Raw genomic sequence first — 23,468 nt, 5'->3', positions numbered from 1 at the left:
TCGCACTAGACCTCCTCTGTAACTTTACACTGCTAACCTGTAGAAATTTTTAAAATATCACACATGGAGATTTTTAAGTACTGCAGTTTCACGCCATTCCACGAGCTTGAGCAATTTTAAAGCGGGACATGTGGGGTATCCATTTACTTGCCGTAACATTCTTACATATTTTACAAAAAAATTGGGGTATATTGTTTTTTTTAATCAGTGCATTTTTCCCAAAAATATATATTCACTTTTAAAAACTGCGCATTTTGGTTTCTGTGTTCGGCCAAGTGCTTTTTGAATTTTCGTTTTCAGCAGCAGAATTTTCATTTCGGTGCACCACTACTTTTTAATAATCAGTTCCATCTTTTTAACATGTTGAACACAGATCCTAATGGGGGTGTTGATTGCCACTTTAAACAAGCTGCTAGCAGGCTTTCAACAATCTTCAAGAAGTGCTGAAGCAGATTTCCTATGTATGAAAAAGTAAGGAAAGAACTACAGACATATTATATTACTACTACTATAAATAAAAGAATTACCTTTCTGTATCATTGGCTTGACAATACTCATCACCAAACAAGCTTTTGTCAGCATTCATATTCTGGAAGACAAAATGAATGCAATAGTTTAAAAAAATTAGACAAGATTTCAAAATAGTAAAAATTAAACACAATTTGTACTAAAACAGCAGGTTTCCCTGCTTAGGTTTTATAAAAGTGCTGCTTACAGCAGTTATGTTCGAATATAAAGCCTCCCCTAGTTATTGCACTGAGAGGGGGAATCAGCACTCTGATCAATCACAGCTCTATTGCTCTGCACACTCAGTATGAACACTTTACAGGAGAGAACAAAAAGAGCAAAGTGATGACCCCATCAGTGGACCTCTTTTTCACTGTGCAACAACTGGCTTTTGGAAGTTTGGTGACCAAGCTGCTTTGCAGCTCAACAAATATATTTAGTTATAGGTTGTTTTTTTTTCTCCATTTTTGGATACAGCATAGATCAGAGCCTCTGCCAGGTTTTTATTGTCATATGCGTTCTTGTCAGAGAGATTTTTTCTCACTGTCAGGACAGAAAATGATGGCAAATCTGTCCAACTGGGGCCAAGCAGGAACAAAACCACATTCTTAGTTCAATGTAGAAGGGTTAGAAATTCTGACAATGATTCCACCATACCTCCCTGTCCCAGTGACAACCACACATTTCTTATACCGGTCTTGCAGGGAAAAGTAAAGGTTTTCTTTTACTTTCACTTCCAATGATAATGGTAAACAGGACAAAAAGAGAGTGAATGACCCTAACGGGGGCATAGACTGCGCTAAAACTTAATAGGTGTTCTAATTCATCTCTACTCTGGCCAAAAAAAAAAAAAAAAAAAAAAAAAAAAGAAGGACACATTTTGCCTTTAGTTATACTTTAAAGCAAAAGTACACAAGCAAAATAGCCAATGTGAAAATGATGTATAACTGAAGAATACACAGGGCTTATCTTCAGCTGCAAGTCAATAGAACTTTTATCTAAACAGATGTTCTGCTTCAGTGTATGTGATATCTCCCAGTTCACCCAATGCATGCAGCTCTGACATGTGAGCAGAGCAGATTAAAGATATAACTATCCTAAAGCACACCTCTTACAATTATGATAACAATTAGATCACTGATGATCTGGCTAAGTTGCCTCTTAAAAGTAAAATACAGAAACAGCCTATTTCAGACTTGGACTTGTTATCTCATCCTGATATATCATTAGACAAAAGTAATATAAGTTTAACATCTAAACAAAAAAACATTTTTAAACAGCCTTCTAAATTCCAAACATGCCTCAAAAGTTTTGGACAAAAAAAACAGTGAAAATACATAATGAATGTGTTATAGGTACACTGACATACTATCTATACATGCTACTCTTTAAACAATTGAATCCAAGAAGAAAACAAAAAATCAATAGTATTTATTTTACCCATATGGTTAGATCTGGTGCCATCTAGTGGACACTGCAGAAAACAGTATACATTTACAAATATTAAAAGACATTTTAATACATTTTCAGAAAATTTCTAATCAAATATTACTCATTGTTATCCATATCCTACACTTTGATTATTTGCACCAGCAGATGATCTACCCTGCCTCAATGTCTGTTCAACCCTACCTCTAATCCACCCCAAATTAACTCGCTTATTGCTGGATGCACAGCATCCTGGAGTGCCCTTTGAGTTCTCCCGGGGTTCCTCAAGCACAAGATCCAGTTTGCCCGGAGTCAAAAATTGATGGGTGGACTCTGTTCTGAAGGGGAAACGGTGGTGACAGGGGACTCTGATAGGATGGGTAGACTATAATTTGATGCAAGAAACACTGTCTTGGAGCTCTTCTTATGTAATCGGAGGTCTTTAATGTACAAGTGGGCCTCTGACTCTGTGAGGGGGTGCTGTGTGGTGATAAGGGGCCTCTGATGTATATGGGGGACTTGATTGTGGTAATGGGACTCTGACGTGCAGGGGGGGCTCTAATGTGATAGGGGGACCTTTGATGTAAAGGGAGGCTTTCAATGTGAAGTTGGTTTCATTAAGGTAGTTGTGTGCATTGTCCTGGACTCAGGTTTCCTATTCAAAAATAACATTTACATTTTAGTCTTGGGGTGCCTTGAGTTTCTGCATACTGTTAAAGGGAGCTGCATCTAAAAAAATAAGATTGAGAAATGCTGAGCTAATGTATGGTGGGGACACAATCTCTTCCAGATCCCGCATATGCAATGGGCACAGTGGAGGAGTATGTTATGATCACACATGTCCTGCGTGACAATTTAATCCACATTTAACGGTGAGATATTGATAGAAATAACAGTACCAATGAAGGGGGTGTTTTATAACTCCCAAAATGTGTTGCTTGTTGTCTCTACATTGTATGATTAAATAAATACAAGTCTCCAAAACCATTGGTTTTGTGCTCTTGCTTTCCTCAACTTCCCAGCTTTTATCTGAAGTACCATCCGGAAGATCCTCCATTTTTAAAAGCCACCTAACCCAGTTGTTCCTCGCAGCGCAGAACCTACTCCATTTTGGCATCAAGCATTCTAAGAAGGTCAAGAATGGTAGTTATTGTACCACACTTCTCTCCTGACACGTGTACTACCAGTGGTTTAGGACTCCTTCAAGCAGGCGAACTACAGCATACACCCGTGCGAGGGCCATGTCTGCCCACACGTGATACACAGGTGTTGCATGCATCCTTGGGCAGGATTCCATTCATGTTACCTGGGACAAAGCACCTGCACAGACAGACACTACTCCCATTTTGGCTTCCACGTGGGTGTACGGCTCCCAAAACACAGCAGTGTGTGTTTAGGGCCTTGTACCTGCATGGCTGTCAAACATGGTCCTCGCACATGTGTATGCTGAAGTACTGTAATAGACACAAGAGGGAGCGTCTAAGTGCAGCAGCTTAAATCATTTACTAGTAAAAAATGCAAATCAGCCAAACACATGAAGTAGGAATTAACCTCCTCAGCGGTATGATTCTTTCCGATTTTTTGTGCTGAAAGCGGTACCATTTTTTTGCATGGAAATATGTAGTTTTTTATTGTAGGCTGTAATTTTTAGGAATAACTCACTGAAATCTGTCCGAACAAGAGTCTAGTAAACATTCCGGATATGATAAAGCTTGAAACACGAAATCATAAATTATCATTTAATAAATAATCATGAAAAATAATAATACTAATAAATGTAATTCAATAATATAATCAAACCAAAAACACTGAAATTTGAAATACAGAGGCAAATTTGCACATCGCTGAGCAAAGTCGCAAAATCGTTTTCAGTGTCTGATGACGAATTTCCCCACGAATCATCACTCAATTCTGCAAGTGGTTCTGATTTACTATCGCTGTTCTAAAACCGCTTTTGACGTAAAAGGGACGCTTTTTGGACGCCATGGACCTTTCTAAGTTTCCAGGCAGAAAAAACATTCAAAATGCAGGCAGGGCACAGGACAAAGCAGTAGGGACAAAATGTATGTGAAATGCATTGAAACAGCAATGACAGCAAAAATGACATTTTTTAAAAATATCAAATTTGCCGCCCGTACGTCCCGACGTCACAGGGACCGCAACACGGAAGCCGGATGCCGGCATCGGCCGGAGGAGATGGACGGGGACGCTGCAGGGGATACATCGCGGGAGCGAAGGACAAGGTAAGTGCTGCAGGGACCCCCTGAGCAACGCCGCATGGTAAGCCCGAGTGTAGCTCAGGGTTACCGCTCTTGGTATTGAAATTTTACCCCGAGCTACACTCGGGAATACCGCCAGGGAGGTTAAAGCACATATCAAGCTTAAAAGCCACCATCCATGAGGACCTGGACCATCTGAAGCAGATGGGAGCAACACCGCCAGTGCTAGGAGATGCACAAGCTCAATACCAGAGGATAGAACTACTAAAGAGTCAGTCTGACAGCGTGGAAACTTGGCCAATGAATCAGACGCTGGAGGGCGTGGAGTGGGCATGGCTACACATTTCAATGAAGCAACTCCTCCTTCTCAAGACTGCTGACTAATCCGCTGCACTTAGAAGTGCCCTCTCATGTCTCTTTTACATTACTACAGATATTCCTTCTATCTGCTGAGGAGCTGCACTAAGTCCTTTGAAGCCAGATGCTATACCTTATTTGGCATTATGAACTATTCAGCTAGGACTTCACTAATCTAGAGTCTACCGGTTTGTTTTTTTTGCGCTATGATGGATTTTTAAATTTAATTATTGTATAGCTGACCTTCCCATAAAATCATTTCTCTAGATCAGGCTCTCTCAACCACTTCAATACCAGGCACCCCCTTCCTGCCCAGGCCAATTTTCAGCTTTCAGCGCTGTCGCACCGTGAATGACAATTGCGTGGTGATGCAACACTGTACCCATATGAAATTTTTTATCATTTTTTTCACACAAATAGAGCTTTCTTTTGGTGGTATTTAATCACCACTGAATTTTTATTTTTTTGCTAAATAAAGTGCATTTTTTTTCAAAAGTTTCAGGTGTTTTTTGTTTTATTTTGTTTGTTATAAAATTTAGCAAATAAATAACATTTCTTCATAAATTTTGGTCAAAATGTATTCTGGTATATTTCTTTGGTTAAAATAGTAATTGAATTTGTATTTTTTTTCAAATGTTTCTATTATTTTTTTACATTTTTTTTTTACCATTTTATTTTTCAGCACACTGTGACCAAAGCAATACAATGTTACCATAGTAACATTGAATTACTCTGGGCAAGTGATCAGGATTTTTTTTTTTTTTTTTTTTAACACATTATGATTGCTAATACCAATGTATTTCATTGATAATTGCAATCATTGTTACTGAATGAAACTGATTCATTCAGTCTTTTGTTGTGATTAGCTGTGATTGGGCAAAGCTGATCACATGATACAGATGGGCTGTGATTGGCCCTGTCTGTATCATGTGACTGCCTTGACAACATAATTGTTTATAATGGATGGCATGACAGGAAGCCATCCATTGTATACAATTGACATGTGATCTGCTGTGATGGGTCACAGCGGTGACATGACACTGGCAACAGGCCGGTGTAGTGATATGTCATCGGCTGTGTCCTGTGGACACAGCCGGTGACAGATCACGCTGCTGCGCAGCCCTGTGGCTGTGTGAGTGGCGCGTTTTGACAGGACGTCATATGACGCCCAGTCACAGCGGGGAGTATCCCGCCCAGCAGGGGAGGACTGACAGCTCATGGGGCCCCCGGGCAATAGGGGATCATGGGGCCCTTATATCCTTGACCACACTCAAAGCACACCAAAAAAAGCCTATAAAAAAGGTACCAGGGGCATTTCATGGGGCCCCCTACTGACCCTGGGCCCTCGGGCAGTGCCAGAGTGCTCCAATGGTCAGTCCGCCCCTGCCACCCGGCCTATAGCAGATTGGTGTTAATATGGAGCAACCTGGAAAATATTTTTCTCCAGAAACTCCTGCTAATGATTACTATATCTACAGCTCAGAGCACATTTATGTGATGGTCAGTAGGAAGAATCCTTCCTTTACAGATAGCTGCAAAGATCATTAGTGTCAGTGGTAATTTATCCGATAGGCAGAAACTGCTCATTTCTCAAGGAATCCCTAGCAACCTCTGAAGGAACCTTGGTTGAGAGATGCAGCTCTAGACTTGGTCCAATTCATATGTGTCTGACCACATCAATAAACAGACTGTTCCATTTTTCCATTTGAAAGTACTAATCCAAAAGACCTTTCTGCATAGTCCTCACTATTATCTGGTTTCCTAGTGGTTAATCTAAACTCTTACAGTCACAAAGCCTTGCATTCCAATCCATATGTATAGTCTTACAAGTAAAAGATTTGCTGAAACTAATTGTGAGAAGTGAAATTGATTCCTCTATAAAAAGCATCTGCCTAGAGCGGAGATCACAATAAATGCTTGATGGCTTTATGCACATCAGGTTTTCACTGCACACTTTCTCAACATGGACAATTACCTTTGTCCTTTGAAGTTCCGCTCGGAGGCGTCCGCATTCTTCCTGAAGCAATTTAAGTTCTTGCTCCACTGACCGGATTTTCAACTCGCTGTTCAGTTTTTCGATCTCCCAGTCAGTAGGAGTTTTGCTTAAGCTTTTCATCACTGTAAAAAGAGAAATGTTAATCCATCCTGAACAGAGCTCTTCTGCTAAGCAAGGAATACATCTGTGTCGTGTTTTGCTAATTCAATTTAGACATAAAAAGACAGCAATTAGAAAACCTTTTTTGCCAGTTTCAAACTACCCAGAGCTTTCAGGCTTACTTCAGACTCACAGAAGAACTGCTAAGCACGGTTTGTATCTAAAATAGCCAATATGAAAAAAATAATAATAATAGAACTATAACTCCTTCTGTAACTCCATGGGGTTGAATTACTAAAACTGAAGAATGTAAAATCTGGTGCAGCTGTGAATAGAAACCAATCAGCTTCTAACTTCAGCTTGTTCAATTAAGCTTTGACAAAAAAAAAAAAAAAAAAAACACAAACAAAACTATAAGCAGGATTGAGAAACCAATCCTGCTTATAGTTTTGTCTGTTTTTTTTGTGAAAGCTTAATTGAACAAGCTGAAGTTAGAAGCTGATTGATATATATATATATATATATCTAGAGATAGAAGAAGGTGGCATGGTCCGATGAACCACGTTTTCTTTTACATCATGTGAATGGCTGTGTGTATTTGCATTGGAAAGAGATGGCACCAGGATACACTATGGAAAAAAATTCAAGCCGACAGAGGCTTGTGATGCTTTGGGCAATGTTCTGCTGGGAAACCTTGGATCCTTCCCAATCATGTGTTTGTTACATGACATGTACCTCCTACCTAAACACTGTTGCTGACCAAGTACACCCCTTCTTAAAAACGGTTGTGCCTATAGGCAAGGTCCTCTCATCAGGATAAAACTGCAAAAATGGTTCAAGTATGGTTTGATGAACACAAGCAGTATGAGAAGTTGACTTGGCCTCCAGATCTCAACCCAATCGAGCATGTGCTGGAAAAACAAGTCCAATCCATGGAGGCTGCAACTTACAGGACTTAAAGAATCTGCTATTGACAGCTTGGTGCCAGATACCACAGCATACCTTCAAAGGTCTAGTGTCATCCATGCCATGACAGCTTAAGGCTGTTTTGGTGAAAAAAAAAAAAGGCCCTACTCAATATTAGGTGGGTGGTCATAAAGTAATGGCTGATTGGTGTATGCTGCTCTCTGTAAACAGATAAGACAGACAATCAGCAGGATCATGTGGATGGGGTGAGCACACAGACGTGGTATGTGGCTATAGGTAATGAAATCAACAGCAATTTGACTGCCACACTAGAGGAGCCTGCACATACCTGCAGAGGCCTCTGTTACACCTAACTGCTGGTCAATCTGACATTTTCTGCAATGGCTGGGCTTGCCTTCTGTAAGCCCCCACCAATTACACCTTTTGCCTCACCTCTATGATTACGCAGATTTTCAAAAAACAAAATTTAGAAAGTTAGTGATTGTTGAGGTGGAAGAATCCGATGCATGTAAAAGCACACACACTGATGCCGTTATGTAATATACTGCACCTTGGTGTGTTTCCAGTTCAGATTTCACTTGCAGAAGCTCCACTTCTTTAGACTGCAGCTGTTCATTCAGGTGCTTTGTGCATTCAATTTTTTCCTTTTCCTGTAGATAAGAAATAACCAATAGTTATAAAGAACAAGAAATTATCTAATTTTAAAGAGAAAACCTAACAAAATGAAAAATCATAATTTGAACGTCTTGATATGTTTTCTATGTTCTATTGTGAATAAAATATTTTATGAGCTTTGCAAAGCATTGCATTCTGTTTTTATGCAGATTGTACCATTTTTTTTTTTAGAATTGTGGTTGTACCAAAGAAGTTCGTTTTGAACTTCTAAAAAGGCCTGGATTGTTTCTTAGATACACAGAATATAACTGGATACTAACATTTATAGGTAAAGTTGATCCAGGGAATATCCGATTGCCTCTTGGGGAATCAGGAAGGAAAATGTTTTCCCAGCAGGAGCAAATTGGATCATGCTTTGCTGTTTTTTTTTCCTTCCTCTGGATCAACTGCGGGTATAGGATTATAATTTTTTTTTTCCTATGGTTGAACAGGATGGACGTTTGTCTTTTTTCAGCCAGACTAACTATGTAACTAGGAAATCTTTGCAATTTATTTAAAATAAAAAATAAATAAATAAATAAATAAAAAAAAAAAAAAACACACACGTACATAAGTATTCACAGCCTATGCTCAATAGTTTGTTGAAGCACCGTTAGCACCAATTACAGCCTCAAGTCGTTTGGAGTATGATGCTGCAAGCTTGGCACAACTATTTTGGGGCAATTTCTCCCATTCTTTGCAGTACCTCTCAAGCTCCATCAGGTTGGATGGGGAGCATTGGTGCACAGCCATTTTCAGAGCTCTCCAGAGGTGTTCAATCGGGTTCATGTCTGGGCTCCAGGACATTCACAGAGTTTGGCCCGTAGCCACTCCTTTGTTATGTGGGCTGTGTGCTTAGGGTCATTGTCCTGTTAAAAGATGAACCGTCGCCCCAGTCTAAGGTCATTTGGACACAGGTTATTTTCGACAACTGTATCGGTGGTTATTTTCATACTGGCCAAGGGTCAATAGGGGTGTTTTTCTGCCGAAACATTTTGGCCACCGAAATGTCGGTGCACCTCTATTAAAAACTGTGTGAAGCTCAAAGCTGCATGAGCTACATTGGCAAATTTGCCACATGTAGGGAAGCTGATTGAGGTGAATGGGCTGCCCTATGCATGTAGCATGAAAAAGAAAAAAAAAAAAAAAAAGCACACAAAAACGTGTCATCGCGTGTCGCAATGTGAATGGGGCCTTAGCCTGCACTCACACCTGAGCAGAGCGTATTCCTGGCAACTTGGATGAGTTTTTTTTTCAGGCATAAAGCAGAGAGCGACTGAGCGTACAAATGTGAAGAAGACAATAAGGCTTTGTTCACCAATGCATCTTTTAGTGCTTTTTGCAGAAATGCACTACTGTCCATTTACCATTGTTTCCTGTGGAACATGTTCACATCTATGCTTTTTTGAGCCGCTGTGTTTTTGGAAAGCGTCATGGATTTTTTTTAAAAGCAAATAGCGTTTTTGCTACAGCAGAGTTCAACGGAGAAGCTGCTTGAATGCATGGTAGTGTGTTTTTTTCAAATGCTACGCAAATTTGCGGCCGCTTGGTGTCGAGGCCCAGACACCAATAGGCCGCATATTTGCGTGTGTTCGGAGTCTAGGGGTTAATTATAGAGCAGAACAAAGCTTTGGAGGGAAGAAATTGAAAATCTTCCATACAACCAGCAAGACGAGCAGCTCTCCAGACACCACACTCAGTGTGGCAGCTCATTCTAGCTGTGAGGTTCAGGAGAAGCATCGCTTTTTTCTGCTCCTTGTTTTTCACTCGAGTTTCTGCTATTTCAGCCATGGGGTGCCGCTATAGACATCACCGATCCAGAGATTATGATGATGATGACTATTACCATCAATCATCACCAAAACCCTCAGGTTGTCATAGAACTGCCAGTCCCACATTGGCTAAGGCTGGGACCAACATCAGCACCTCCAACCTGATGGAGTTTACCTCAGTACTATCAGGGCACTGCAGCCCTGCAAATCCAGCTGAGGCTGGAACTGATGACACCCGCATGAGCATCAGTGTCATTTCAGGGCCTTGCAGCCCTTCCTGTCTCCTCACCTGAGGTGATTGACACCAATTCTGTATCTGGAGATGATGACCATCACCAGTCATATGCAAAACCCTCAGGGTGTCAGAGCCCACCTTGGCTAAGGATGGGACTAATACCAGCATCTCCAGCATCATGGAGGTCCATTCACAATCTTCAGCACATTGCATCCCTGCATGTCCAGCTGAAGATGGGACCAACATCAACCTGGGCAAAGAGTGTCCTTTCAGGACCTTGCAATCCTTTCCATCCTGCCTTGGCCGAGGCTGGTTCCCAAGACACCACACCAAACTGTGACATGACAACAACTCTGTCAAGCTTCATGTTGCACAACGTGCTCGGAGAGGAAAGCTTTGGAAGGGTAAGTGATCATTTCCTCCCTGTGTTTCTCAACCTTTTTTCAGTCAAGGCCCCCTTTGAAAGCATATTCAGTCTCAAGGCACACCAATCTAAGGCTAGGTTCATACTAATGCGGGTATGGCTGTTCTCGCATCCGCAATTAAAACGCACTGCTCTTTAGGGGAGTGTGGGGCTCACATTAATTCTTAATGACACCCCCACACATCTAAAAAACACAGCGCACTTCCAGGTATAGGAATTACTGGGAAATTGCAAGGTGCAAAAGCACTATGCAATTTCCTGGCCAATGTTGTTTAAAAATGGAGCAGGAACCAATTTCCTGCATGAAACAGAAGCCCATTCAAATCAATGAGCTGCCGTGCCCAAGCAAATGCGGTTCGCAGAGCCGCAATAGTTTGAACCTAGCCTAAGAGCTCATTTACACATAAGGTTGGGGGGGGGGTAAAATGATGTGGTTGAGCCACATTTCTGCCACCTCCGAACTACTCTTCCTTTACCTGCAGAGGAACCACCCAGGGTTGTACATATGCTGTAGCCACAATGCTTTGTGGCTATGGCAGAAATTATACAACCTGTTGCATTTGGCAGGCATTACAGATGAATGGAGCCTCGCAGCAACCACGTGCGCTACATGCAGTTGTAGCACAATGGTGCTGCATTTAGTTGGTTAAAACAGGCAGTGAGGAAGTGACATATCACCTCCTTACCACCTGTCCAAATATACAGTATCTCACAGAAGTGAGTCCACCCCTCACATTTTTGCAAATATTTTATTATATCTTTTCATGTGACAACACTGAAGAAATGACACTTTGCTACAACATAAAGTAGTGCGTGTACAGCTTGTATAACAGTGTAAATTTTCTGTCCTCTCAAAATAACTCAACAGACAGCCATTAATGTCTAAACTGCTGGCAACAAAAGTGAGTACACCCCAAAGTGAAATGTCCAAATTGGGCCCAATAAGCCATTTTCCCTCCCCGATGTCATGTGACTCGTTAGTGTTACAAGGTCTCAGGTGTGAATGGGGAGCAGGTGTGTTAAATTTGGTGTTATCGCTCTCAATCTCTCATACTGGTCACTGGAAATTCAACATGGCACCTCATGGCAAAGAACTCCGAGGATCTGAAAAAAGGAATTATTGCTCTACATAAAGATGGCCTAGGCTATAAGAAAATTGTCAAGACCCTGAAACGGAGCTGCAGAACAGTGGCCAAGACAAAAGCGGTTTAACAGGACAGGTGCCACTCAGAACAGGCCTTGCCATGGTCGACCAAAGAAGTTGAGTGCACGTGCTCAGCGTCATATCCAGAGGTTGTCTTTGGGAAATAGACGTATGAGTGCTGCCAGCATTGCTGCAGAGGTTGAAGGGGTGGGGGGGTCAGCCTGTCAGTGCTCAGACCATACACCGCACACTGCATCAAATTGGTCTGCATGGCTGTCATCCCAGAAGGAAGCTTCTTCTAAAGATGATGCACAAGAAAGCCAGCAAACAGTTTGCTGAAGACAAGCAGACTAAGGACATGGATTACTGGAACCATGTCCTGTGGTTTGATGGATGAAACCAAGATAAATTTATTTGGTTCAGATGGTGTCAAGATTGTGTGGCAGCAACAAGGTGAGGAGTACAAAGACAAGTGTGTCTTGCCTACAGTCAAGCATGGTGGTGGGAGTTTCATGGTCTGGGGCTGCTTGAGTGCTGCTGGCACTGAGGAGCTACAGTTCATTGAGGGAGCCATAAATGCCAACATGTACTGTGACATACTGAAACAAAGCATGATCCTCTCCTTTCGGAGACTGGGCTGCAGGGCAGTATTCCAACATGATAACGACCCCAAACACACCTCCAAGACGACCACTGCCTTGCTAAAGAAGCCGAGGGTAAAGGTGCTGGATTGGCCAAGCATGTCTCCAGACCTAAACTCTATTGAGCATCTGTGGGGCATCCTCAAACTTTATCTTTTCCCATAAAATGTAGAGTATGAAAACTGGGTAAGTGTACTACAGCATTGAAAAAAAACAAAAACACCTACTTGTTTGCAATTCATGCAAAAAGGGCTTAAAGGAGATGTTCAGCCAAAGTTTGTTTGGCTGTACTTCTCCTGTGGAGCACAGTTTGTTCTGCACTCCTGACGTTCTCACGCCTATAGACCCGCTTTGGACGTGGGGGAGCATGGTTTTCCGGAGGATCAGAGGAATGGGTAAGTACAGTTTTTCCCTGAGCCCCTAGACAAGACAAAAGGAGCACTTAACCCATGCTCACTGCTTTAAACATTCAAGATACTGCCTACCATCATTCAATCACTCCTAGAGTATTGTTACTTTTTTTTGTGGTTTTGGTGGTATTTAATCACCACTAAGTATTTTATTTTTTGCTAAATAAAACAAAAAAAAAACCTGAAACTTTTGAAAAAAAAAAAAAAAGGCGCACTTTTCTTCGTTTTTGCAAATTAATAAAATGTTTTCATAAATTTAGGTCAAAATGTATTTTGCTACATTTCTTTGGTGAAAATAATAATAATTGAATCTGTATTTTTTGTTTTTCAAAATGTTTCTATTATTTTTTATTACATTTTTTTTTTCAGCACACTGTGACCAAAGCAATACAATGTTACCATAGTAACATTGAACTACTCTGGGCAAGTGCCCAGGAATTTTTTCTTTTTAACACATTATGATTACGAATACCAATGTATTTCATTGATATTTGCAATCATTGTTACTGAATGAAACTGATTCATTCAGTCTTTTGTTGTGATTAGGCAAAGCTGATCACATGATACAGATGGGCTGTGATTGGCCCTGTCTGTATCATGTGACTGCCTTGACCAGTCACAGATAACTTAATTGTATAAAATGGATGGCATGACAGGAAGCCATCCATTGTATACAAGTAACACGTGATCTGCTGTGATTGGTTACAGTAGTTACATGACACTGGCAATGGGCCGATGTAGGGATATGTCCCATGGACACAGCTGGTGACAGATCGCGCCGCTGAGCGGCTCGTTTTGACAGGACGTCATATGACGCCCAGTCACAACGGCAAGTGTGCCGCCTGGCCGTCAATCTGCTATAGGCCGGACGGGAAGGTGTTAAAGGCTAAGTCCACCTTATACAAAATAATAATAAACACACATAGTTGCAGGGGGGGGGAGTGCATTTATTTATTTGCAAGTCAGGCTGCAATGCATTTCAACTGTGATCAGTGGATCGCTGGTGCAATGTTAGGCTCCTGCAGACTCTTCCTCCAACTCTATCTGAGGTGTGGACTTTCAGCTAGTGAGGTACAAGTAAGGTAATCACTGCCCTCAAACTCCATTGAGTACTACAAGTCTGTCTACCATGGTAGTTTTTTAATTCACAGATCTCTGAATAAATGGTGCCACTGTTCAGCCATGCAAATTTAAAAAGTGAGAGTGGCTGTGGAGTTTTCAAAAGCAACAGCTGCTGTCACAGGGGCATCTTGGTGGTCCCATTTGCACTTCTTACATATGTAATATGTAACATGGTCCAAAAGGTGGAGTTAGCCTTAGTGATATAAAAAAAAAAAATTCCAGTTTTCCTTTAAATCAGGAGGATATGGGGAGTTTTAGGAGTTGTTCCCAAACTCACACAGGGACTCCCATCACATTAAACAAACGTCACTTTAGGCAAGGGAGTAAAGGGGCTGAACAAGGACAGTGTCAATACAGCATGGTGCTGCAGTTCACGCCTATTTAAAGACAATGCAGCTCTAAGCAAAATAAATGGTTCTCCGAGCCATAAATCTAACACACTTTCCATGCAGTGGTTAAAAGAGAGCACTTTGTGCATTAGAAGTATGCTCCAAGCTCTTAATTCTATGAACAATTCCTTCCAGATTATACCTTGGCTGAAGCCGGCTGTACTAAGACCGAGAAGGAGTGCCGTTTAACAGCTATACATACCATTGCACTTAGCAGCTTCTGTAGATTGTCTCTCTCAATAGACGTTTCACGAAAGGCACCGTAAGCTCTCTTCACTTTGTCGCTCTCCTCTCTGCTGTGTTCTTCACAACTGCCACAAAGCTAAAAGTAAGAGTAACAATAACTATGTTCAAAAAATGAGCAAGATGTTTATAATCAATATTCTAAAACCTACAGCTACCAGCTATTATAGCAAATGCAAAATGATGAAAAACACAATTGTGTGTTCATCAGCAGAATTTTATTTTGAGGTCATGAGCATCTTCTAGAATACAATCCTAAAAAATGGCTCATGCCCATAAAACGTACCTGGCTGTAGAACATAAATTTCAGCATGAACCCACTTCAGGAAACTAGGAGGTGCCGCTCCAGGCTCCCTTGTCCCAATCTAGTGGCTCGCACTGTGGGCCCTGGCTAGGGAGAACCTGTCCCGGCTCCGTACACTAAATCCAGCAAAGAAGGTATCACAAACGCCGAACAGCAACATTCCTGACAGTCACTTGAATGAAAGCAGCCTCAGCCCAGCTCCATCCAGGCCACGCTACTGACACGTTTCGATCTGCCCATGGAGGCCACCTGCATGATTAAGCCCTGTGGGCAGGGTGAAATGCTTCAGTGGCGTGCCCTGGGTGGAACTGGGGTGAGGCTGCTTTCATTCAAGTGACTGTCAGGTATGTTGGTGTGCGATGTTTGGGATACTTTCTTTGATACATTTCAGCATACTTCCCTGCCAGGGAGCCCAGGGGTGCTGCACACCATCACTTAGAAAAGTCAGTGGCTGTACGCAGCTAAACACATGAATACGCAAGTACCTGTGTAAACATGCATATGCGTACAACCCTGGTATTTGCGTATAACCACATACAGCCATTGACTTCTATAAGGGAACACACACACACACACACAGGCTTCCTGGTAGGGAAATATTCTGGAATTTACACTATATGGCCAGATACAGCCATCGCCATGAGCCCCTTTTTCATTTATACAGCTATGTGATCAGTGACAGTGAACTTGAACAAATATAAAAACAGTTGTAACTATATGGCTGCAACTAATTATAAAACGCTAATTAAAAAGAACTAATTTTAGCACAGCTGGAATAGAAAAAGATGGTTTTACCTGTAACAGTTCATCAAAAAATGTACCAGTTATATAGTGCTGCATTTAAAGTTATATTACAACCAAGTGGCTGTGGGCAGCACAGTGGCTAAATGGTTAGCACTTCCACCTGGCAGTAATGGGGTCATAGGTTCGAATCCCAGCCTGGAGTTTGCATGTTCTCTCTGTGCCTGCGTGGGTGTCCTCCGGATACTCCAGTTTCCTCCTACACTCCAAAGACATGCTGGTAGGTTAATTGGATCCTGTCCAAATTGGCCCTAGTATGTGTATGTATGAATGTAAGTTAGGGTCCTAAGATTGTACACCTCTTGAGGGTTAGGGACTGATGTGAATGTACAATATATGTGTAAAGCGCTGCAAAAATTGACAGAGCTATATAAGCACCTGAAATAAATAAAAATTTCTTTTTTTGGATAGCCTTCAGGACAATTACTGCTTTTGTCAAATTTTTATTGCTGTCCATGACCCCACTGAAGGGATTTCACCTCACTTCCTGTCCATGTAACAGAGAGGAGCTGTTGTCACAGGGAGCTGTTATCAAGGAGATAGGAAAACACAAACAGTGATAATCACCTGACAAGGGTTCTAAGGCTAGCTACACACAGATCTTTTCCTTCAGCCTGCAGACAGAAAACAAAATCTAACAGATTCTTCCATCCACACTACACAGCAAGGGTGGATGAATAACCTACTGAGGCTGCTGTTGTTGATGCCGGCAGAGCAGCTGATCAGAGGCTGCATAGGATTAGATTCAGTTGTTGTTTCAGACGACAAATTGTTTCCTGGTTCCTTCATTTTTTTCAAAGGAAGGATGTCAGCAGGAACCAGACAAAATCTGATCAGTGTATGGCCAGCTCAACTCCATTGGAGCCTGGAAAGCACTGCACCAGCGATTAGCAGATCGCTGGTGCAATGCAGGACTCCTGCAGACTGTCAGTGTATCTGTGTGCTGTACATCCCACACAGGCAAGCAAATAGAGTCTGACAGGAAGACTCGAACTACCAGACTCGAACTACCATAGTGCTCCACAGCGCCGTGGTAGTTCATTAAGAACTACAAGCTGATAGCTGCAAAGGCTGTTGGGACTTGTAGTTCAATCACAAAACTGAATGAATGACGCAGCCGTGCGGGGCTCCCTGTTTTCAAAGTAAACAGCAGGGCACGGTTTTTAAAAAGTGACAGTTAGTATGGGGAACTTCTCTCCGTACTGCTGTCACAGGGAGTGCAGGGATCAAGGAGCAGCTGAAGGATCAGGAACATGTTCCACCCTAAAATGTTCCCAAAGGTAAACTTATCCTTTAATCCATTTAAGTATGGGTCAATCTTCCTTCACTGCTTCCCACGTATGGGTCCATGTGGGTGTGTCCCTTTAAGAGATTTTCCCTTCTGTGGTTGTTAACTAGTGGTACTCAAAAAAAAAGAAAAAAAAGGACTGCCAATAGTGTAACACCGTACTGGGAATGAGAAAACTCTCACTTTAGTAAAGTAATGCCAAACAAAAACAATGGACACTCAGCACAGTGTCTGCTACCCCTCATTACATCAGATTTGCGGTATTCTCTCACCTACTTCTGGTCCCGGCTGAAACTGAAAGTGGCGTTACCCAGCTTAATCTGACGTGTTGCGTCACTGGTCATGTGACTTCTTCAGGGATACATAATGTTGATGCATTAATTTATTAACTTGTAGTATGCTATTAGATATATAGAGATAGATATACGGATCTATCTATCTAGATATATTTAGTGTTTTTAAAGATTTGCAGCACTAGGATTGTGGATTTAAAATAATCATTTTATGTATGCATGTAAAAGGGTAGAGCTACACTATAAATTATTTACATTTTTTATAAACTCTTGTCACAAAAACAGACATCAGAGAAGCATCAAGCAAAAGTTCTGTCTTTCTTGACCCTTCTTTGAGTCTGATCACAGCAAAGGGTAAAGTGTAGGTTTCTAACCGGGAGACAAACCATTCTTCTTACTGTCCTACTTTTCTTTGTGTCTCTAACCTGCCCCACCCCCCTTCCACCATTGCACTTTTAACTTGTCTTTTAAAAGGATGAGAGAAAAAAAAACAAAAAACAAAAAGTAAAGCCCTCATTATAACATACAGTAACTGCATGGAGTTTGCAAGTTCTCCCTGTATTTGCGTGGGTTTCCTTTCACAGACATGCTGGCAGGTTACCTGGCTCCTCTCTAAATTGGCCGTAGTTTGTGTATGTAGGAATGAGCGTAAGGGACCCAAGATTGGAAGCTCCCTGAGGGCAGCGACTGATCTGAACAATATGTAAAGCACTGCATAAATTGTCAGTACTACATAAAACCCAATAATAAATAATTTTCACTCATATTTAACCACTTCAAGTCCAAACACTTTTACCCCCTTCCTGTCCAGACCAATTTTCAGCTTTCAGCGCTATCACACTTTGAATGATAATTGCGCGGTCATGCAGCACTGTACCCGTATGACTTTTTTAGCATTTGTTTGCGACAGATAAAACGTTATTTTGGTGGTATTTATTCACCACTGGGATTTTTATTTTTTTTGCTATATAAAAATGAAAAATTCCAAACATTTTGAAAAAAAAAAAAAAAAAGTTTTTCTTATAACATTTTGCAAATAAATAATCTTTCTTCATAAATCTTGGCCAAAATGTATTCATCTCTCTTTTTAGTAAGAAAAAAAAAAAACAAAATAACCCAAATTAGTTTATAACCAAAAGATATAATTTTTCAAAAAATTTTTGGACATTTTTTTTTTTAACATACTGTCACCCTAGCAGTATAGTGTCACCATGGTGACACTGTACTACTTGTGGGGGTGATGAAGATTTTTTTTTTTTTTTTTTTTTTTTACAGTGATTGCTTTTACACCCATAAAGGCTGTAAAAGCAATCATTTCTCCTTCTCTCTGGCTTCATTCTTGCAGTCACTGAGAAATACTGTGCGAGTTGTGATTTATCACAGCTTGTCACATGGTACAAGGCTGTTGTGAATAGGAGGACACAGCGGGCACCAGATCGCGGTGTTTCGCACTCCCAGGGAGCGTGCACAATCAGGGAGGCCGTTGGTCACAGCTTGTCACATGGTACAAGGCTGTTGTGAATAGCCTTGTACCATGTGATCTCTGTGATCATTCACAGATTTCACTAGTAGTAAGCAATGTCAGGAAGTGACATCTTGCTTACTACTATTCATGCAATCACTGATTGGCCAATCAGTGATCACATGATCGGGACTTCACACAGAGGTCCCGTACAGCGATCAGTGTCCCAGGGAGCACGCACAGGCGGGGAGCAAGTTTATAAACGGCCACCCACTCCTGCAATTCTCCCGTCCGGCCGTATATATATATATATATGGGCAGGACAGGAAGTGGTTAAACATACTTCAGTTGGGCTTTAAAGTTTGTTAACCCTCTGCCACATGGAGTGTCTTGGGCCTCATGTACACTGGACGTTTTTAATGTTGCTAGGGGCGTCTGGCTTTTTTTTCTGCCTCTAAACACCCCTACATGTTAGCCTAGGTGTCCACGCACACATAGGCACTTAGAGACAGTAGCGATTACAGAAGAAAGAAAAAAAAAAAAAAAAAAAAAAAAAAACCACACTGCCAGCGTGTCCAGGAGCAGTAGCATTTTGGCAGAAAACCGGTTTGACGTGTCTAAATGCACGCCAACACTAGGCGTGCTCAGTGCTTGAACGTTAATTCATTTTAATGGCCAAAAAAAAAAAAATGATTATGCTGGCCAATGAAAAGAATTAACGGTTGACGCACTAATTCAGTATTAAATATTTGACACACCTAAAAAAGTGTTACAGGCATTTGCAAGAGTCAAACATTTTTTCTGGAAAACGCTGCTTCCAGGAGGAATAGTATCTAGGAGAAATGGACAAACGCCCCGTATGCACAAGGTCTTACTCATTTAGGGCTCCTGTACACTGCAGCTGATCCTTTAGGAGCTGTACAGAGTTTTTTTCAGCAGTCCCTGAACTCACCCTAATGTTTTCCTATGTGTCCATGTACACATCTTCGTTTACAGTCGTTTTTTTTGAACGCAGAAAACTTGTGTTCAGCAGTTGATTTTATCAGCGTTTCAAACACAAAACTCTTCTAAACGCGGCTAAGCACTGCCAATCGCGTTTATAAGCGTTTGCGTCTGTAATTTTTTTTTTTAACTCTTCCAGTTCCCGATGCTGTTCAGAGCCTTTTTTCATCATGAAAAATGCATGTAAAGAGTTTTCAAGGTACTCAGATGGACAAAACACTGAACACAGGATGATCCTACCAAGCTTGTCACACATTGTAATGACCAATTCACACCTCAGACCTCTCCCACCCTTGGAAACAAAAGATATGTTAATGACCATTCACACCTCAAATTCCTCATAAAGACCCCCTGCCAGGTGGCCTTAATGACTCACTCCACCAGACACCTTTCCCACCCTTGGAAACAAAAGAAATGTTAATGAGCAACTCACACCTAAGGTAATCTCAACACATACTACTGTCTCTGCTTCTACTCTCTGTATTTCTGTGAAACAGTCTGCAATAGTTAATAATTTACCACTTTGCAGTGCATTCTGCGCATTTGGGAAGTTCTCCTGTGCTTATCTTTAAAAAAAACGCTTCTAAATGCAAACGCACATAAACGTGTTCTGCAAACGTGGCAAAACAGATGTTTAACCTGTTTTCCAGCAGTCTGTCAGCATCATTTACCTATCCTCGCATGTCCTCACAGGTAAAGAGAGCAAATATAGATCAAAATTTTAACACAATCCAAGACAAATACCATTTGTCTCCTGTGAATGATACCTTATCCTCCATTTGTCTTAGCCTTCTCTTTAACGTGTAATTCTCCCTTTCAGTATCTTTCAGTCGTTTCTTTATGTCTTCATATGCTGTAACCAGTGCAAAATGTGAGGCCACAGATGCCTCTCCTGAGGAAGCAGAAAATGGAGTGTCCTGATCTCTTCCCTTCGTAAAGTCTTCATTTTCATGATTCAGAATACAAATATCATCATCAAGTAGGGAATCCATGATCCTGGAATAAATAAAAGTTATTCTTCCACACATGTACCACTTTCACAAAAAAAAAAAAAAAAAAAAAAAAAAAAAAAAAAGAAATCATATAGCCTACTTCTCTAGTTTAACCATTTGGCGTCCTCCCGCACATGCGCAGTTTCAGAGCCGCGCAGCGGCACGATCTGTCACCGGCCGTGTACCTCGGACACGGCCGATGACAGATCTGAGTACCAGCCCCTATTGCAGGTACCACGTGATCTATCACAGCAGGTCACATGACAGTTGTATACAATGGATGGCTTCATTCATGCCATCCATTGTATACTAGTGTCTAGCTGTGAATGGTCACAGCAGGTCACATGCACATGTCATGTGATTAGCTGTGGCCAAATCACCGCTAAGCACACAAAAAAAAAAAAAAAACAAACCCCTGAATGAATCGATGTCATTCAGGTAAATGCTTGCTTATAGCAAAAGTAATTCTTTGCTATAAGCAAATTGTGTAAAAAAAAAAAAAATACTGATCACTTCCCCAAAGTAGTACAATGTTACTATGGTAACATTGTACTACTTTGGTCATAGTAAAATATGAAAGAAAAAAAAAAATAAATAAATATATTTTTTTTTCTCATACTGTCACCAGTCAGTGTCCCTGTTCACAGCCATGCCAGTTATATGATGCTGTACTGCACTGGTGACCATATGTAAAAAAAAAAAGTGAAAATTATTTTTTCATTTTCTGAAAAACGACAAAAAAAAAAACAAAAAAAAAAACACAACTTCAAAAAACTTGCCATTCCTCTTATGAAGTACGTCGGACTGTCTACTTTACAAAAAGGGGTCATTTGGGGGATATCTGTACTGTTCTGACATTCTTGGACCTTAAGAAATTAGATTGGCCGTCAGTACTTCAGGACTGATCAATATTCAGATCTATCCCATAGTTTGTGAACTCTATAACTTTCCTACAAACTAAAAAAATACATCCTAATTTGGGTTATTTTCACCAAAGACATGTAGTAGAAGACATCTCGGCCTAAATTTATGAAGAACAATTATTTATTTGTAAACTTTTATAACAGAAACAAAGAAAAACGTGTTTTTTTTTCAACTTTTTTGGTTTTTTTTGTTAATTTAGCAAAAAATAAAAACCCCAGCGGTGATTAAATACCACCAAAAGAAAGCTCTAGTTGTGTGAAGAAAATTATAAAAATTTAGTTGGGTACAATGTTGTATGACCACGCAATTGTCATTCAAAGTGTGAGAGCGCTGAAACCTGAAAAATGGCCTGGGCAGGAAGGGGTAAAATTGCCGGGTATGAAATTGGTTAAAAAACAAAACAAAACAAAAAAAAAAAAACAACTTTGCTATTCCAGTCATAAGGGCTAATGACAAAGATGACATTACATTATTCAAGGGCCCAGTCACATTTACGAGTTACACTAATTAAGTCCCGCAATACACGGCAAAACATGAACTGAGGTGCAGAGCCATTCATTCTATATGGAGCCCCAATGCATTACCACATGCACTGCGGCACAAAACACCACACAAACTGTGCCCCTGCATCAGCAATATTGGTCCATGTCCTCTTTTTTGCTGTGCTGTAATATAGTGGCAGCCCATTCAACATTAATAGGCTTACCTTAACACAACAAACGCATGGTGCTAAGGGCTTGTACACACTACAATTGTTTTCTATGTGCCCTTTTAACACCACAATTCTCTCATGTAAAAGAGGTCAATGAGACTTCTTTTAACCACTTCAGGTCCGGACACTTTCACCCCCTTCCAGTCCAGGCCAATATTCAGCTTTCAATGCTACCACACTGTGAATGACAAATTGCGTGGTCATGCAACACTGTACCCATATGAATTTTTTGAGACAGATAAAACTTTATTTTAGTGGTATTTATTCACCACTGGGATTTTAATTTTTTTGCTATATAAATGAAAACGTCCAAACATTTTGAAAAAAAAAAAAAGTTTTTCTTATAAAATTTTGGAAATAAATAATATTTCTTCAGAAATCTTGGCCAAAATGTATTCAGATTTTTAGTAAAAAAAAACAAAAAAAAAAAACAATTTAACCCAAATTAGTTTATAACCAAAAATTACATTTTTTTATTTTTTTTTTTAACATACTGTCACCCTAGCAGTACAGTGACACCATAGTGACACTGTACTACTTATGGGGGGTGATGAAGGTTTTTTTTTTTTTTTTTTTCTACACCGATTGCTTTTCCACCCATAAAGGCTGTAAAAGCAATTGTTTCTCCTCTCTGGCTGCATTCTTGCAGTCACTGATAAATACTGTGCAAGCTGTGATTGGTCACAGCTTGTCACATGGTACAAGGCTGTTGTGAATAGCATTGTACCATGTGACCTCTGATCATTCACAGATTTCACTAGTAGTAAGCAATGATGTCAGGAAACGACATCTTGCTTACTACTATTTAAGTGACCACCAATTGGCCAAACAGAGGTCCCGTACAGTGATCGGTGTTCCGTGGTGTTTGGACACATGCAGGCACCAGATCGCAGTGCCATGTGCTCCCAGGCAGTGAATGCGGGAGCCATTTATAAACGGTGACCCACTTCGGCACTGCTCCCGTCTTGCAGTTTATGTACATGGGCCGGACAGGAAGTGGTTAAGACATAAAAGTGGGACCTCCCAGTCTTCAACTTTTCTCTTTTTTGGGGGGGCAGAAGCAGGTACCTGGTCCGAGTAGAACTTTAGCTCCTTTCTCACCCACAGCCAGTTGGGACACATC

At 40.9% G+C, this 23,468-nt stretch overlaps 1 protein-coding gene across 1 annotated transcript in view; it reads right to left on the bottom strand.

Moving 5' to 3' along the window:
• Nucleotides 1–23,468, bottom strand: part of AZI2 (5-azacytidine induced 2) — a 74,054-nt gene that overhangs the window by 41,635 nt on the left and 8,951 nt on the right. Inside the window, exons 2-6 of the mRNA XM_089690803.1 lie at nt 20,485–20,713; nt 14,527–14,646; nt 8,084–8,183; nt 6,487–6,629; nt 528–589 (exon numbers count right to left, since the gene is read on the bottom strand). Coding sequence (XP_089546929.1) covers nt 528–589; nt 6,487–6,629; nt 8,084–8,183; nt 14,527–14,646; nt 20,485–20,709 — 650 coding nt within the window. The 5' untranslated portion in view covers nt 20,710–20,713. The remainder of the gene's footprint in view (nt 1–527; nt 590–6,486; nt 6,630–8,083; nt 8,184–14,526; nt 14,647–20,484; nt 20,714–23,468) is intronic.

This window comes from Staurois parvus, unplaced genomic scaffold, assembly GCF_062004578.1.
Source record: "Staurois parvus isolate SC_StPar_1 unplaced genomic scaffold, SC_StPar_1.0 ptg000021l, whole genome shotgun sequence".
Taxonomy (NCBI): Eukaryota; Metazoa; Chordata; class Amphibia; order Anura; family Ranidae; genus Staurois; species Staurois parvus.
This window is presented reverse-complemented; position numbering and strand designations above follow the sequence as displayed.